General features: G+C 40.7%; 2 protein-coding genes across 8 annotated transcripts in view; both read left to right on the forward strand.

Moving 5' to 3' along the window:
- LOC120955849 (uncharacterized) overlaps positions 1-14892 on the forward strand; it is a 271175-nt gene that overhangs the window by 168520 nt on the left and 87763 nt on the right. The window lies entirely within an intron of this gene.
- Positions 977-14892, forward strand: part of LOC120958823 (armadillo segment polarity protein) — a 58574-nt gene continuing 44658 nt past the window's right edge. For 3 of the 7 annotated variants that reach the window (XR_007452063.1, XR_007452064.1, XM_049606580.1), the window contains exons 1-3: positions 977-1247; positions 1848-2169; positions 10677-10743. Coding sequence is in view for 5 of the 7 variants with exons in the window: in XM_049606580.1 (XP_049462537.1) it covers positions 10713-10743 (31 nt within the window). In the remaining 2 variants the exon portion in view is untranslated. Of the gene's footprint in view, positions 1248-1492; positions 1671-1847; positions 2170-2307; positions 2504-10676; positions 10744-14892 lie in introns of those variants that run through there. The other 4 variants (XM_040381866.2, XM_049606570.1, XM_049606568.1 and 1 more) reach the window with 4 other exon arrangements.

A 14892-nucleotide genomic window follows, 5' to 3' on the forward strand; every position in this document is an offset into this window, starting at 1 on the left:
TGTGTGAGCAATTTTTGTGAAACTGCTGCACTAGCCTGCCGAAAACTGGTACAGTTACCCTATATCAAATTTCTGCAGCTATCTTTTATTGAATCTTGATTTTCATCTTTCAGAAGTAAAAAAAATAATCTGTTGGAAAAGAAAGCTATTTAATTTAACCTTAACCCAGCCGGGCCGCATTAAAGGCGCTTGAGGGCCGCATGCGGCCCACGGGCCGTAGTTTGGAGACCCCTGCTCTAGAAAGCTGCACAATAAATGTTTTTGCTGCAGAAAATGATCGCCACGATTGGCCAACTGTCAAATTCATGCGCATGGTTAAGCCGCCCGCCGGTAAATAATAGGTATTATTGCTGTTTGTGATGTTTTTCTTTGTGACATGTGTTGACACATCCATGCAGAACGCAGCAAACAGATACAAGCGAGCGTTACGCAATGCGTTGCGATACGCTGCGTCGGAACAAGTACTAAGCCCTTATGCCCGTGTCTGTGCTCCATCGGATGCGATTTTATCGCACGTGCTGTCAAACGCTTTTTCGTATCATATTGCGATTATTTGGATGATTTTAATAATATAACGATGAAGATAGATAGATAGATAGAATCGGATGCGGCGTCCGACAAAATCATTTTTTTTTATTCCGTCGTACGACGAAATCGCACGTCCGACGTTATCAGTCAAATCTCATATAAAATTTTGACAGGCCTTCCGATAAAATCGCATCCGATGGAGCACAGACACGGGCCTTAGGCAGCGGTAATCGCTAATGCGGGCGTGCGTGCTGTCAAGTTCGTCCGGTGTGAAAGGGCTCGAACTCGCGAACTGTCAAGTTCGTCCGGTGTGAAAGAGCTCTATTCTGCTCCTTCTTTGTTGTGCCAATGCTTTTTAAGCGGAAATGAGATGGCATGCTCTTGCCCATATACACGCCTTTCGCTCTTTCGCCGCATTCATTATTCAAAACCCCATTACCGCTCTCACACACTAACGTAAACCGGATAGCTCTTTCATCTCATTCATTCGTATACAGCTGGCAATAAGCGCACGCAGTCGCTTCTCTCGCCTTTCCGCTACCCTAGCTCACGGGTCCAGAATGGACTACTAACTCCAGCAAACGGCTCGAACAGGCCAACCAGTTTTCCTCCATCCGTCTTACGTGTGGTCGAGAGCCCCCACGCATTGATGCGTTGTGAATATCTCTTGTCCCAACAACACTCCGTTCTCTGTCCGTGTGCGTGCGTTTACATTTGTGGTGCGTTTTTTTCAGTTACAATACTAATGTGTGATCAAAATCGTGATTATTCATGTCTTGATTTTCCACCCTTTTTGCTTAACTTGCGGGAAAATTCACTGTCACAAAGAGGGTGGGACGATCAGAGGGAAAGCATTCACACTCTGTAGTATACACTCTATCACACCACCCTGTTCATCGCGATTGGTGTGGTTTGTGATAGTGTGTGTGAGAGCGTACATACTAGTTAAATGTATGCTTTTGTGACTCTACGCGTGTGTTGTGTGCTTGCCCACTCGTAGCTGTTTAGTGTGGGCCCCTCTGTTCGGTTAGGCCCACAGCAGCAGCCAAAGAGAGATGATGATGTACTGTTTTTGATGACATGTGCGGAATATTTACAGTTGATTTTTTGTTTTGTTTTTAAGGAAATGGCCCATCAATAGGGTATATTCTAAAAGTGCATGTATACGAGAGCGTGTGAGGGCGCATTTGTGTGTGTGTGTGTGTGTGTGTGTGTGTGTGTGTGTGTGTGTGTGTGTGTGTGTGTGTGTGTGTGTGTGTGTGCAAGAAACATTTTTTTGAAATCCAGCTAGTTTTCAATTTTTCTTTTTCTTGTTACAGCTGTAAGAAGGAGAAGAACAAAAAAAATCAACGAGTGTATGTGTGTACACGTAGCGTGTTTGTATGCGCGCGGAATCAATCAATAGACATTTTGTTTAGTGTGGAAAGTAGAGCTTCTCTTGCGTGTGTGTGTGTGCGTGCGTGAGAGCGAGAGTGTGTGTGTGTGTAGTGGCCGTGTTTTCGAGTTTTGGGACAAAAAACACCACCGCCGCCGAAACCTCTGACACAACCGAAAAGGGTGTAAAGTGCATCAACCATCAAGCAGGTTCTTCCACGCACAGTCAATCAACCTTTTCCCGGGATTATCATCAATCGAAAAACGGTAGGTTTCACGCTGCTACGCTTCTCCCAAGACTTATGAGTGATATGTTTTTTCAATGGTTTGTTTCTGGTTGGCTTGGCTTGGGGTACAAGGGTACTTGAAAATGCTTCGTGTGCATTACTGAGTGCATCCATTAAGTTTCATGCTGTTAACTGGATGTATGCACGAATATTTCTGTGTTGGTGAAAAGGTGAACGTGAAATGTTTAGTGTGTTTGCTGTGTAAGAGCGGACGGTTACAGGGCAATTAAAACCAGTGTGAAGCGAAGCGAGAGGTTTTCTCGCATCAGCATCAGAGTCTGATTGAACACGCATCATACGAAGCATAAACCTTGGTATAACTCTTTGCCATGTTGTTTAGTTTTTTAAGGTTGTTTGTTTTAGTCATGAGTCACAGGTTCATCAACAATTAGATTAACATTATGAGTATTGTACTGCTTCTTTCTGCTATGTGGGCGAACTGGAAGCCAAACGTGTGCAGTCGGTTTTTTTTTTTGTTATTAACGAAGAATATCCTCATCAAAGTGAAATAAGTGAGCAACAATCCCTGTCGCTTCTCTTTCTTCTCTATCCAGAGTAAGCTTGTTCGGTAGAAAAAGAGGCAAACCACCAATGCAAAAAGAAGCTACAAAAACGTCTTTCAATCAGCCATCGCACCCCCTCAACCACATCTTAAGGATTAGGATTCGTGGTTTCTCTCTTTTTCTCTTCACTTTTTTTTATTATTGATAAATACATCGGGCAACGCCGCCAATTTGGCCCGTGGCTAAATCTTGAACTACTTCACCACATCACCCCCGTAAGCCAAACTACCTGTCTGGTGATGAAAAGACATGACTCAACTGCAATTCTTTTTTCTGCCGTTTCTCCTTTTCCCTCTTCCGCGGCCTCTCCCACCAGAACGGTGATTTCGTGACTGCAGATAGTGTGTGTGTGTATGTGTTTGTTGTACTATTTCCACGCCGATCCCCTTGCACTTGCGAGAACGGGAAAAGCATCAGCTAGGCCCAAGAATGTAAACAGATCAAAATGGCGGCCACTGTGACGCGAAGGGCCGTGGTGGTACACACGACGTGATTGGTGCTGGATTGGTGCTTTTCATGCATGATTTCTTTTCTATCACATAGTGCTTGTGTGGGAATAATGAATTAACGAGTATATTTGGAGACGTAATTGAAATATTCTGTATAATCTGAATAATATTAATAATAAATATTTCATTAAATCCAATTTTAGCTAAAAGGCCAATGCGCCAGCAGCCTTCTTAAAGTTTTGCCGAGTGGTCGTGCACAAAAGGTACAGGGGTCGGCAGCGCGCGCGGTACAGATACTGCTAATGTGTTCGGATGTTGTTTTGTTGGAACGAATAATGCTTATGCTAAAGGAACAGTGAAACAAATATTAATATTATTATCAACTATAAATATATATTGATCAAATATTAATTATAACTTGATTAATAAGCGATCGAGAAAAATACGAAACAAACATACGTACAAAGCTAAGAAATAAAAGGATTCCATAATGATGGCTACCGTATCAGCATACTGTATTTGAACTTTATCATAAAGATCTAAAATAATGGTGAAAACAGACGGAATATTGAACAGAGTATTGAATATAAAAGAAAGCTGTTACCATTTTTCTGTCTTATTTGTTAAGCTCATACGGCCATACTTCATTCGCTATACAGTTGCAGGTGTTCATTGGGAAACACCATTGCAAATGGGTGCTCGCAATCAAGCTTTTGAAGCTTTCTTGCTAAAAGCGGAAGCCCTGTAAAGACTAAGAGAAAAACAAAAATCATTTCATTTATTTCATCATTTTATGAGTGCTGAGCCCTGACGTGAACGATTCGATGAGTGTGCGTGTGTTGAATCGTACCAGACACACCACTCTCTCACGGAAGTAGCCCACCGGAACGATTAAATCCATGCGGATGATGGGGCTGGAAGAACTGATTATAACTTCAGACGTTTTTAGCAAGCCGTTTTAGAAAAGTTCTTGTAAGTGTTCTTATGGTGAAATGGTCCTTTGTTGCTTTTAAATCAAAGCGACTTGCCAAATGAGCTACTTCCCTTCTTGATTTGTGTGTGCGTGTGTGTATCACATTTCGGTTAGTGTATGTGTGTTATGTTTATGACTTTACGCTTGGAACAACAAGGGGTATTTTTGTCAGAGGTCTGTAAGGTGTATCGAATGAGATGGTGTGGCAGACAGAGGCGGCCAAGCAGACAGGATGAAGCAGAGAAAACACACACACACACACACACACACACACACACACACACACACACACACACACACACACACACACACACACACACACACCACACATACATACATACATACATACATACATACATACATACACACACAAATTCTCTTTTCTTCTCTTTCTCTTTCTCTCTCTCTCTCTCTCTCTCTCTCTCTCTCTCTCTCTCTATCTCCTTTCCTTTATTTTTCTTTTTTTTACTTATTCACAAAGAACGGCTTCGGCCGTATTGCTTTGAGGACTTTTTCTTTGTATATGTGTACCAAACACACATGTCGGTTGTTTTCGCTTCGAGACTCATACAAAGAAACAGTATTCTGAGAGTTCGCGCAGTGACAGCCACAGCGTCCATATCCGTATATGAATCATCGGTCTGTTATTTGTACGAGTGTGCACAGTTTTAAAATTCCGCTTAGGTACGGACCATGCCAGGCACTGGTTTCACTTGGTGAAGGAAAAGCGAGAGGCATGTGAATATATACGTATTTAATAAACATGTCATGGCATAACCTTTATACCAGCAATAGACATAAACGAACTAGCGCCACACGAAAAAACAAGCTGTGCAATGGTGCAATGTAGCTGTTCAATAATATAAGGTTTCGAGTCATATAACGGTACAGTTCAATTAGTTTAGAGAATGTTTCAAACCGGTAGTGGAATCGTGTAAGCATTCTATGGAGGTTTGCAATCATACAATTAATGGATTGTTGCAACCGAGTTGTGGAATTTTGCAATCATACTGTGGAGCGGCTGTCAGACTGTGGGTGCCGGTGTAAAAAAGATTCGTGTTGATACCGATGACGTTTTCTAAAAAATATCATTTTTAGTTGTTTTCGTATGGCATTTAGCAGTACACACGATTAGTGTTGGGAAAAAGAGCACAATTAGGTGTGCTGTGCGCACACGCACGCACATCTCAGTGTGCGGTGCACATTTCGCACTGTGCGCGCTCTACGCACTGTGCGCACACCCCGCACTGTGCGCGCACTCTGCACTGTGCCCGCACTCCGCACTGTGCGCGCACTCCGCACTGTGCGCGCACTCCGCACATTTCGCACAGTGCGAGCACACTTCGCACTGTGCGCGCACTTTTCGCACATTCCGCACAGTGCGAGCACAGTCCGGACTTTTCGCACACTTCGCACAGTGCGAGCACACTCCGCACTTTTCGCACACTTCGCACAGTGCAAGCTTCACTTGCTTCACTTTGCACTGTGCGAGCACACTTCGTACCATGGCGGTACGTACACAAAGACCACGACCACACGACCAATGTCAGCTTTTTCTCTTAGAGTTCATTTACTCAGCCATCGGGTTCGTCTAACAGTGGATGAACTTGGCGGACACCTGACCTCTTCGAATCCCGATCGAAAACCCGTTACACAAACACAAGGATACAACACACCCAGACAAAAATTTAAAGGCCCCGAAACACAATATCAACACAGCGGTCCATAGCCGAAGAAATTATCAGGAAAAATCGGCTGACATCAAGCACGCGTTTCTTGAAAACAACTATGAACTGTGAAGGTCGTAGGTAAACGACGCTCCAGTGGGTTGAGGTTTCTCTTGAATTTGGCTGAGATGAAACGTGTCTGTGCTTGTACTCGGAGCCACCGCTTTGCGATTGTGCAATAAAACAGACAGCTGGTTTCACGGGAAAACTGTTATTCGCGTCGCAGGCTTGCGATAGCAGCGCATGTTTTGATGCAAAAATTACAATTTTCACTCGGAGCCCTAGTCAAATTTTGTGATTAACTGAAGAGAAGATATGGGACAGGGCAAAAGGGGAGGGGGGGGGGGGGGGGGCGATGGGCATGTGTGTGGTATGAATGTGTGCAAGCGATTTATGGATCTTTGATTCGCCCCGACTTGAACTCGTCGCACCAACGGATCGGAGTCGCTAATGCTAACTGATGCTGATGCTTAAAGGCGGTTTGTCAAAATATGCTCAGTACCATACCACCTGACTTCCTGTAACATGGTACGAAGTGTGCTCGCACAGTACAAAGTGAAGCACTGCACGAAATTTGCGAAACATGCTTGCACTGTGCGAAGTGTGCGAAAAGTGTGGAATGTGTTCGCACTGTGCGAAGTGTGCGAAAAGTCCGGACTGTTCATGCACTGTGTGTAAAGTGCGCGCACTGTGCGGAGTGTGCTCGCACAGTATGAAGTGTGCTCATACTGTGCGAAAAGTGCGCGCACTGTGCGGCGTGTGCGAAAAGTGCCCGCACTGTTCGAAGTGTGCGAAAAGTGCGGATTGTGCTCGCACTGTGCGAAAAGTGCGAAGTGCGCGCACTGTGCGAAGTGTGCTCGCACAGTACAAAGTGTGCTGTGCAGTGCGCACAATGAGGTGTGCTGTGCGCACAGTGCGCACTCGCGCACAATGCCCAACACTACACACGATGCACTAAATAAATTCTGCCGCGGTGTCATAATTAAACATGATAAATAAATAAAATTAACGAAAATGTTTTGGGCTATTTACAGCGGCACCGGCAGTCTGATGACAGCTCCACAGTATGCATGCAAAATTCCACTAGCCGTTTGAAACATTCCCTTACCTACCCGGTTGAACTATTCCGTTATATGACTCGAACCCTGTAAGCAGTACAGATATTTCTCGATATACGCGACAAGGAACTAACATCAACAATCACGGATTCCCTGGCACTAATGAAAGTCGAACTAATTAAAGAGTTACCTTTTAGGGAGGAAAGGGTTGTTGCCCCGACTAATATCCGTGCCTTAGAGTCAACACGCACACAGTTGTACGAAGGCACTCATCTCGGACAACACTCACGCATTCAACGGGAAATACTCGAAAATCGCAACAGACCACTACTGCGAGGCACTAACACTGATGATAATGGTATTAAGATAAAAACCGTGGCTAATCCTGAACCTCGTTTTTGGCTATTTTTTACCAGCATCAGTCCTGATGTGACTCCCGACGATATGGCAAATTGGGTTAAATCTAAGCTCAATACAAACGATATACATGTTCGCCGGTTAACCAAGTATGATGCGGATCTGAGCCGACTAACATTCGTTTCCTTCAAAGTCGGCATCCCATCAACTTTGAAGAATGAGGCTCTGACTCAAAATACTTGGCCAGCTGAAGTTGCGTTTCGTGAATTTACCGGTTTCTCGTTCGCAACGGGGGTTTCAGTTTCCATACCAACCACACGCATTGCAACAACATCAACAGCAACCACCGGCTCCACAGTCGCCGCCACTAATCGACGCACAATCACCAATACTCACCTCATCGCCCCCGCATCTTTCGTCCCCATCTCCACCAGCATCCCCGTCACTGCATTACAACCTACGCAGCCAAACCAACAACCCACCATAGACGAACATTTTGCTGCAACGTCTATAACAATACTTACATCAACGCCTGCAACAATACCAACAACAACAACAATAGTAACAACAGCAACTACAACAACAGCTACTACAATTAATTCAACAACATCAATATCAACAGCAGCAGCAGTATGTGCAATGCCTGCCTTTCCGTCTACATCGACTGTTATGGTCCCGTCTACTAATGTTTTCCTTGTTTGTTTGTTGACATTCAACAACACTCAATATTTACTATCAAAACATCTCTCGCTCTATCTTCATCGGTGCAATCTACATACCCCCTTCTCTCGCCAAAAAAACCAAAATACGCTCAGTGCACTTGATGCAACGATCGATAGTACATTGACGAGGATGAACATGATCAAAACATGATCGTATGCTGCTTTTTGGAGACTTTAATCGAGCGGATATTTCTTGGATACACGACACAATACATCAGTATTTTCGTGCACAAGTTTCCCCTACATCCGTTGATGCGTTTTTCTACATTATTCGTTTTTATAACTTGCGTCAGCTCAGTGGCATTTTAAATAATCGGAATGTTCAATTGGACCTAATTTTCTACTACTCTCCTCATGATAACTACGCGTCTCACGTCAGTGTTCCTTCATTAGCGGCTTCTCCTCTATTACCTGAAGATCAGCATCACCCAGCATTAGAATTGTGTACTTCTATTAATCACACATCCGTTAATCAGTTGTCGACTCATGTTAGGAGTAATACAGGGAACCTCTATTGCTCATATAATTTTAGAAAGTGTGATTTTCAAAAACTTAATAATTTGCTGTTAGATACTGATTGGTCACGTGTGCACTCGGCACCTTCGCTGGACGAAGCGGTCTCTATTTTCGCACAGCTAGTGTCTTCAGCTTTCCCATTGTGCTGTCCTTTACGTAAAGCCCCTTCTTTTCCTCCCTGGTGCAATTCAATGCATAAATCCATGAAACGTGATAAGCAGCGCTACTTACGCGACTATCGGGAATACCGTAATCCATTCACTAAACGACTGTTCAAATATGCAGCAACGACGTATCGCATTTATAATCGGGCCCGTTATAAGTCCTACATAGCTTTCTTGCAATACCGATTTACTTTTCACCCAATACAGTTCTAACTAATCGACCACTGCTGTGAATTGATAATTGATAATATAGATGCTCCAGACTTGCTTTCCCAACTTAGTTGGTATGTTCCTTCCAGGTGTTTAAGAAATTGGACTGCTCTTGCAATACCTTTCCGCAATACAGCGTTTGGCATTAACGACCCGTGGCTAATTTGTTTGCGTCAATTCAATGAACAGTACCGGGATTTTAATTTCCAATTTTATATTCCGGCTCTTTGTTATTTTTTCTAATTATGTCTTTTTTATTCTTAATTTTTTTTTGTTTTAAATATTTTCTTCTTATCCGCTGCTTATTTTCCTTTCACTATGGATTTCCATTCTGTTACATCCTTTTCTATTTCCCCTTAGTTTAATTAAGTTTCAGTTAGTTTAGTACCAATAGGGCCAACTAGGTTTTTAAGCAATTATATGTTCAACCCCTGAGGCAGACATATTGAAACTAATAAATGAAATGAAATACACGATTTTTTTAATTTGAAAATCCTTTGTACTGATTTGGACACATCAAATGTCAAATAGTAAAATAAATTCTCTTTTGGTCGAATTTAAAAAAAACTTATGCTAAAAGGCTCAAAATTGCTATCTTCAGTTGAATTCAGAAGAATTACCAAATTTAGTGGCTAAAACTTACCACTTGAAGCAAAATGATATGAAAATTAGCTATACTTTGTCAACAAAAATCTAAATTCCACTTACGCGAATAAATGATATGCTACCGCCTCTGGTCCGCGTATTAATAGCATATATAGTGGAATATTAGTAAATGCGAACCCATGTCGGGCATGTTTTAAGCCTCACGAGTTGACGAATGTACGTACCACTAGACCGGCAACTGCGGTTTCTACTCAACTGAAAAATGCATGAACAATGTAGCGAGCTCTGTCTTGTAGAAGGCTGTCCAGAATTGTTCACTCGACCACTTTCGTCCAGTGGCATCTTATTCTTAAATCTTCGTAGAGTAGATTTAATCCCAATGATCGTGAAGTTGCAATAAAAAGAGCCGACGAACTTTCGCATTGATCCGAACCTTAGATGGTGTGCTTATAGTGAGCTTTTGTGAAGCTCGGTGCAATGGATAAAAATAGAACGATGGAACGACTAGATCGTTAGATCGTTGGAGTTCGAAAATCGTTAGAACCCATCTGTACTGAGAAGAGTGTTCATAGTGAGAAGAGTTGCAAATCGTCTCACGTGCCGCGTGTGTAAGTATTAGATTTCATTATTGCGATAATGCTTACGCAACTAGCGAGCTTTGCACTCAGTCGGAATAGGAATTTTTCATCGATCGTTTTTTAATGTCTCTCTGGGGTGCGGAGGGTATTTTTGTTTTCGGGACAGTGATTTTTTTCCAACTAGACCATACCACGTTAGGGATCACCTATATTTACAGGAATCTATCAGATCCATTAAAAGATAAAGATATGTTGGAGATTACGCGTAGAAATTCGCTTTAACGAGATCGTTTTATTACAAATAAATCGTTTCATGTTAGGCTAAATAGTTAATGTATGTATGTTTTCAAACTCGAATATTTAAAATATCATTATGTTTCACATTTTTGTCGTTTTATTTTTCATGCTCTACCTCGTTCATTTGGTTGGATCAATGGTGGGAATGCCCATACACACGCACCTTACCTCTACAATCACACTCGACCGTAAAAAAAACCCGACGCTGTCGTCGTTTGCATCCAACTAACCGATCCACGATCAACACCATCGCGCTTACACCCCAAGGCTTGGCAGTCGATCGCGCCCGCCTGTTGAAGCAGCATGAGTTATCAGATGCCGCAAAACAGATCAAGTAAGTAGAACTTATTATGTACACGGAATCCATTATGATTTAGGCGTTAATTTTGTCTTTCGGTTCCCTTTTTGGATTACACATTCCATTACATTTTGAGCTAATCATTAAGTCCTACCTTCAATATAGTGCTTGCACGATTCCATTAATTCCGTTGAAATATTCCAGCAAGTGATAAAACTGTTACATTATATCAAGAATCTCCAAAAATACGGCATTCGGACCCTCGTGAGCCTTTAATGCCATCCGTGATGATCTTGTAAAGGTATTGAAATTTCCTCAACGGATATGAATCCGGTGGGAAAGCTGAGATTGGAGGCTTACCATCCGACTTAGCCGATGAACAAGCAAACACTTACAGGGTTGGGTTCGTGTGATTAAATGTCGATCTTTATTAAACTTTAAAGTCGTCAGCGATTCGCATCGTTTATGTTTTTACTGGGGCGGTCCCATGGTACAGTCGTCAACTCGAACGACTCAATAACATGCCCGTCATGGGTTCAAGCCCAGAATGGACCGTCCCCCCGACTATCCGGCTACGTGGTAATGAAGTAAGTCTCGAAAGCCTGTATAGACCGGCATGTCCGCGTAGGATGTTACGCCAAATAAAAGAAGAAGAAGAAGCTTAAACACCTGCAAAAATGAAAAAAAATGTATCAACAAGAAACCCGATTTGTTCACTTGTAAATTATGCACTACGACCAAAAGGACAGTTGTAAACAAAGCATCCATGGTATACTGCGATATATGGTGCATCGTTGTTTAGTTGTACTAATTATGCACATTTTAGACGAAATAATGGTAAATTTTAATGTGAGGTCGTTAAATAATTAAGATTATCCACCAAAATGAGGATGTTATGAAGTTAGTTAGTTCTTTTATTTCCATTTTTAAATTTCATTAGTAAGTACAACAGTTTGAAATCTTACGCGATAATGGGCACGAAACTATGTTCTCTCCTCATTGAATTCTAATCTTAATGGCAATCTTGGCCGGAAGGACTTTCTAAGGACTTGGCCGGAAGGAAGATTTCTAACAAAAGCTAAATTAAGGAACAATTTGGTTAAGGGGAAAAAATATAATTGGAATTGAAAACCCCTTGGCTGAATACAAGACTTATACTAATTTTTGCTGCTTATGATACTATGTACAGGCCTTAACATAAAAATAAAAATAATAATAGTAATTGTAAACCTAAAATTATATTTTTAAGAGTTCAATTCTCTTATTATTTGCAGTGGGCTAGTTGTGCACTTAGCGTTATAATTTGATTTCAACCTGGCTAATATTTCCACTATTGTGGGAATGTTACATTCGATGTGTAATGCAGCTGTGTTGTACCACCGAGGGACTTTAAGGATAGCTTTCAAACATTTGTTTTGGGCTCTTTGTAATTTTAATTTGTGTGACTGGGCACAATTTGACCAATTGGGTGAGGCGTATGTCATAATAGGTCTAACACATGCTTTGTACAATAGCATTTTGTTTTCGAAATTTAATTTCGATATCCTGTTAAGAAAACTGTACAGAATTCTAAATAGTTTTTCACACTTTACAGTAACATTTTCTGTATGATATCCGTATGTCAGTCGTTTATCTAGTATAAGTCCTAGGTATTTAGTCTGATTTTCCAAGGAATTTCACAATCGATAATTGTTAGTTAAGTACTTGGAAGCTTCCGAGCACAGGTATACCTAGTGAAGAAGATAGCTTCCGATTTGTTTCCATTTAATTTAAGTTTCCATTTTGTGCAGTATTTACTATATTTTTTCAGAGCAGTATTTAAATTTCTAATTATTGTTTTTGGACTTTTCGCTGATGATGAAAACGCAACATCGTCAGCATAAAAGAATTGCTCACAGCTCTTCATGTGGGGTATGTCTGAGGTATATATATTAAACAGTAAAGGCGACAGAACGCTGCCTTGAGGAACACCTGCCTTTGGCGTATATGTGCTAGATGTACTGTTTAAAATATGTACTTTGTTTTGGCGATTTGAAATGAACGAATTTACTATATTGATTAAGTAGCTGGGAAAATTTAGTTTGATGAGTTTGGAAAGTAAACCTTGATGCCAGATGGAGTCAAATGCTTTCTCAGTATCAAGAAGAACTAAGCCGGTTGATTTTCTATTACATCTGTTATGTACGATATTGTTTGTTAATCTATGGAGTTGGTGTGTGGTAGAAAGAGAGGGACGAAAACCAAATTGACTTTTCGGGATTATGTTGTTGTTGAATGTATGGAGTGCCATTCGGCTTTCTAACAATTTTTCGAAAATTTTTCCTAGGCAACTAAGAAGGCTAATCGGTCGGTAGCTTTCTGGTTGACTGTGATCCTTGCCTGGTTTGGGTATCGCGATAACTTTAGCTATTTTCCAAGCATTAGGAAAGTAGCCAAGTTTTAAGCAACCATTGAGAATGGTATTTAGATATATAATGGCTTTTGGAGGTAACTTTTTGAGTGTGCAGTTATTTATGTTGTCAATACCAGATGATTTTTTCGGTTTGAATCTTTTAAGAATTTGTGTAATATCTTTTGGTTTGAATAGGTTATTTTGTATAAGTTCTTGATTGATACTGGGAAAGTTTTTAACGGTTTTTTTCACTTGACGTTCGGTTGGGCTTGTAAAATTTGCTGTTACTGTGTGTGCTGATTCAAAAACATCTTTCAGTGCTTTGCATTTTTCGTTTGACGTTATGAGCGTTTGATCATTGCTTTTTAATGCTGGTATTGCGTTTTGATTATTTTTAATGATTTTAATAAACTTCCATAGTTTAGTTTTATTAAGTTTGTCCTTATTCATTGAATTTAAGTTTATTGACCACGCTTTGTTTCGCAGTTCAGATAATTTAATGTTAATCAGATTTTTCAAAAAATTATATGATTGTTTTAATGTATTATTAAGTCGGTGTCTTTGCCATCGTTTACGATACGTATTTCTAATTTTTATAAGCTTTATGATATCTGGGGGGATTATTATGTTATACCTTCCAGCTGATTTTGATGGTATTGCAATTTCATGCGCGGATTATATAGTGTTAGTTAATTTTTCTATCATATTATCGATTTGAGCTTGACTATGTATTCTGTCATGTGAAATTTCAGCTGGATTGATTTTAGAATTGATGCTATGTTTGAATAAGGGCCAGTTTGCTTTGGTGTAATCATGAAGTGTTCTGTCGGGTTTGAGATTGATCTTTTCGTTTAGTACAGATAATGTTACTGGTAGGTGATCAGAAGTGAAATTTGTACTGGTTTTCAGGTCGGAAATGTGATGATAATTGTTTGTTAGCGTAATATCGATCGTAGAAGGATTTCTTGTAGAGTCTGAAGGGAAATGAGTAGGTGTGTCAGGAAAACAAATCGAAAATTGCCCCTTGCGCAATTCGTCAAATAATATTTTGCCAGTTGCGTTTGTTGAGGCACAGTTCCACATATTGTGCCTACCATTTAAGTCACCACATATTAGAAAGCTACTTTTTAGTCTAGTTAAATTTCTTAGATCGTTTTTAAATTTACTCATCACTGTGTTTGAGCCAGGATGATAAGCTGCGATTATTGACAATGGGCCCTTAGATGTCTTAATTTGAACTCCTATTGTTTCTATAATTTCCATTTTAAAGGCTTTCATAAGGTTAAAAGCAATGTTGCTTTTGATAAGTATTATAATCCCTCCTTTGGCATTTAGGATTCTATGTAGTCTACAGATGCTATAGTTAGCAATGTTGAATCTTTGTCCCGGTTTTAAGAATGTTTCTACTATAATCATTAAGTCAACGTCTTTTTTCCTTAAATAGTTTTCTAGCTCAATTTTCTTATTTAAAACACCGTTTGCGTTCCAGTATGATATATCTATTTCTCGAATATGATCCATCAGTTAGCAAAACAAAATTTACTAACAACCTCGAATATCGCGGTGATTTGTTGTTGTTTTGTCTTGCAAGCGCGTAATTTGCAAAATACTTCACCAACTATGACTGTTAATTCAGTCGCATTAAACAAATCCTCCGTACTGCTATTTGTTTGATTCGCTTCTATGTGAGGGAGTTTATTTGTTTTGGACGCTGACGTAGGAGGGAGCACAGGGAATGCATTTCCTTCGAATACAAATTCTCTCGATGCAGGTAGTTTAGGAGCACTGGCTTT

Source organism: Anopheles coluzzii, chromosome X, assembly GCF_943734685.1.
Source record: "Anopheles coluzzii chromosome X, AcolN3, whole genome shotgun sequence".
NCBI lineage: Eukaryota > Metazoa > Arthropoda > Insecta > Diptera > Culicidae > Anopheles > Anopheles coluzzii.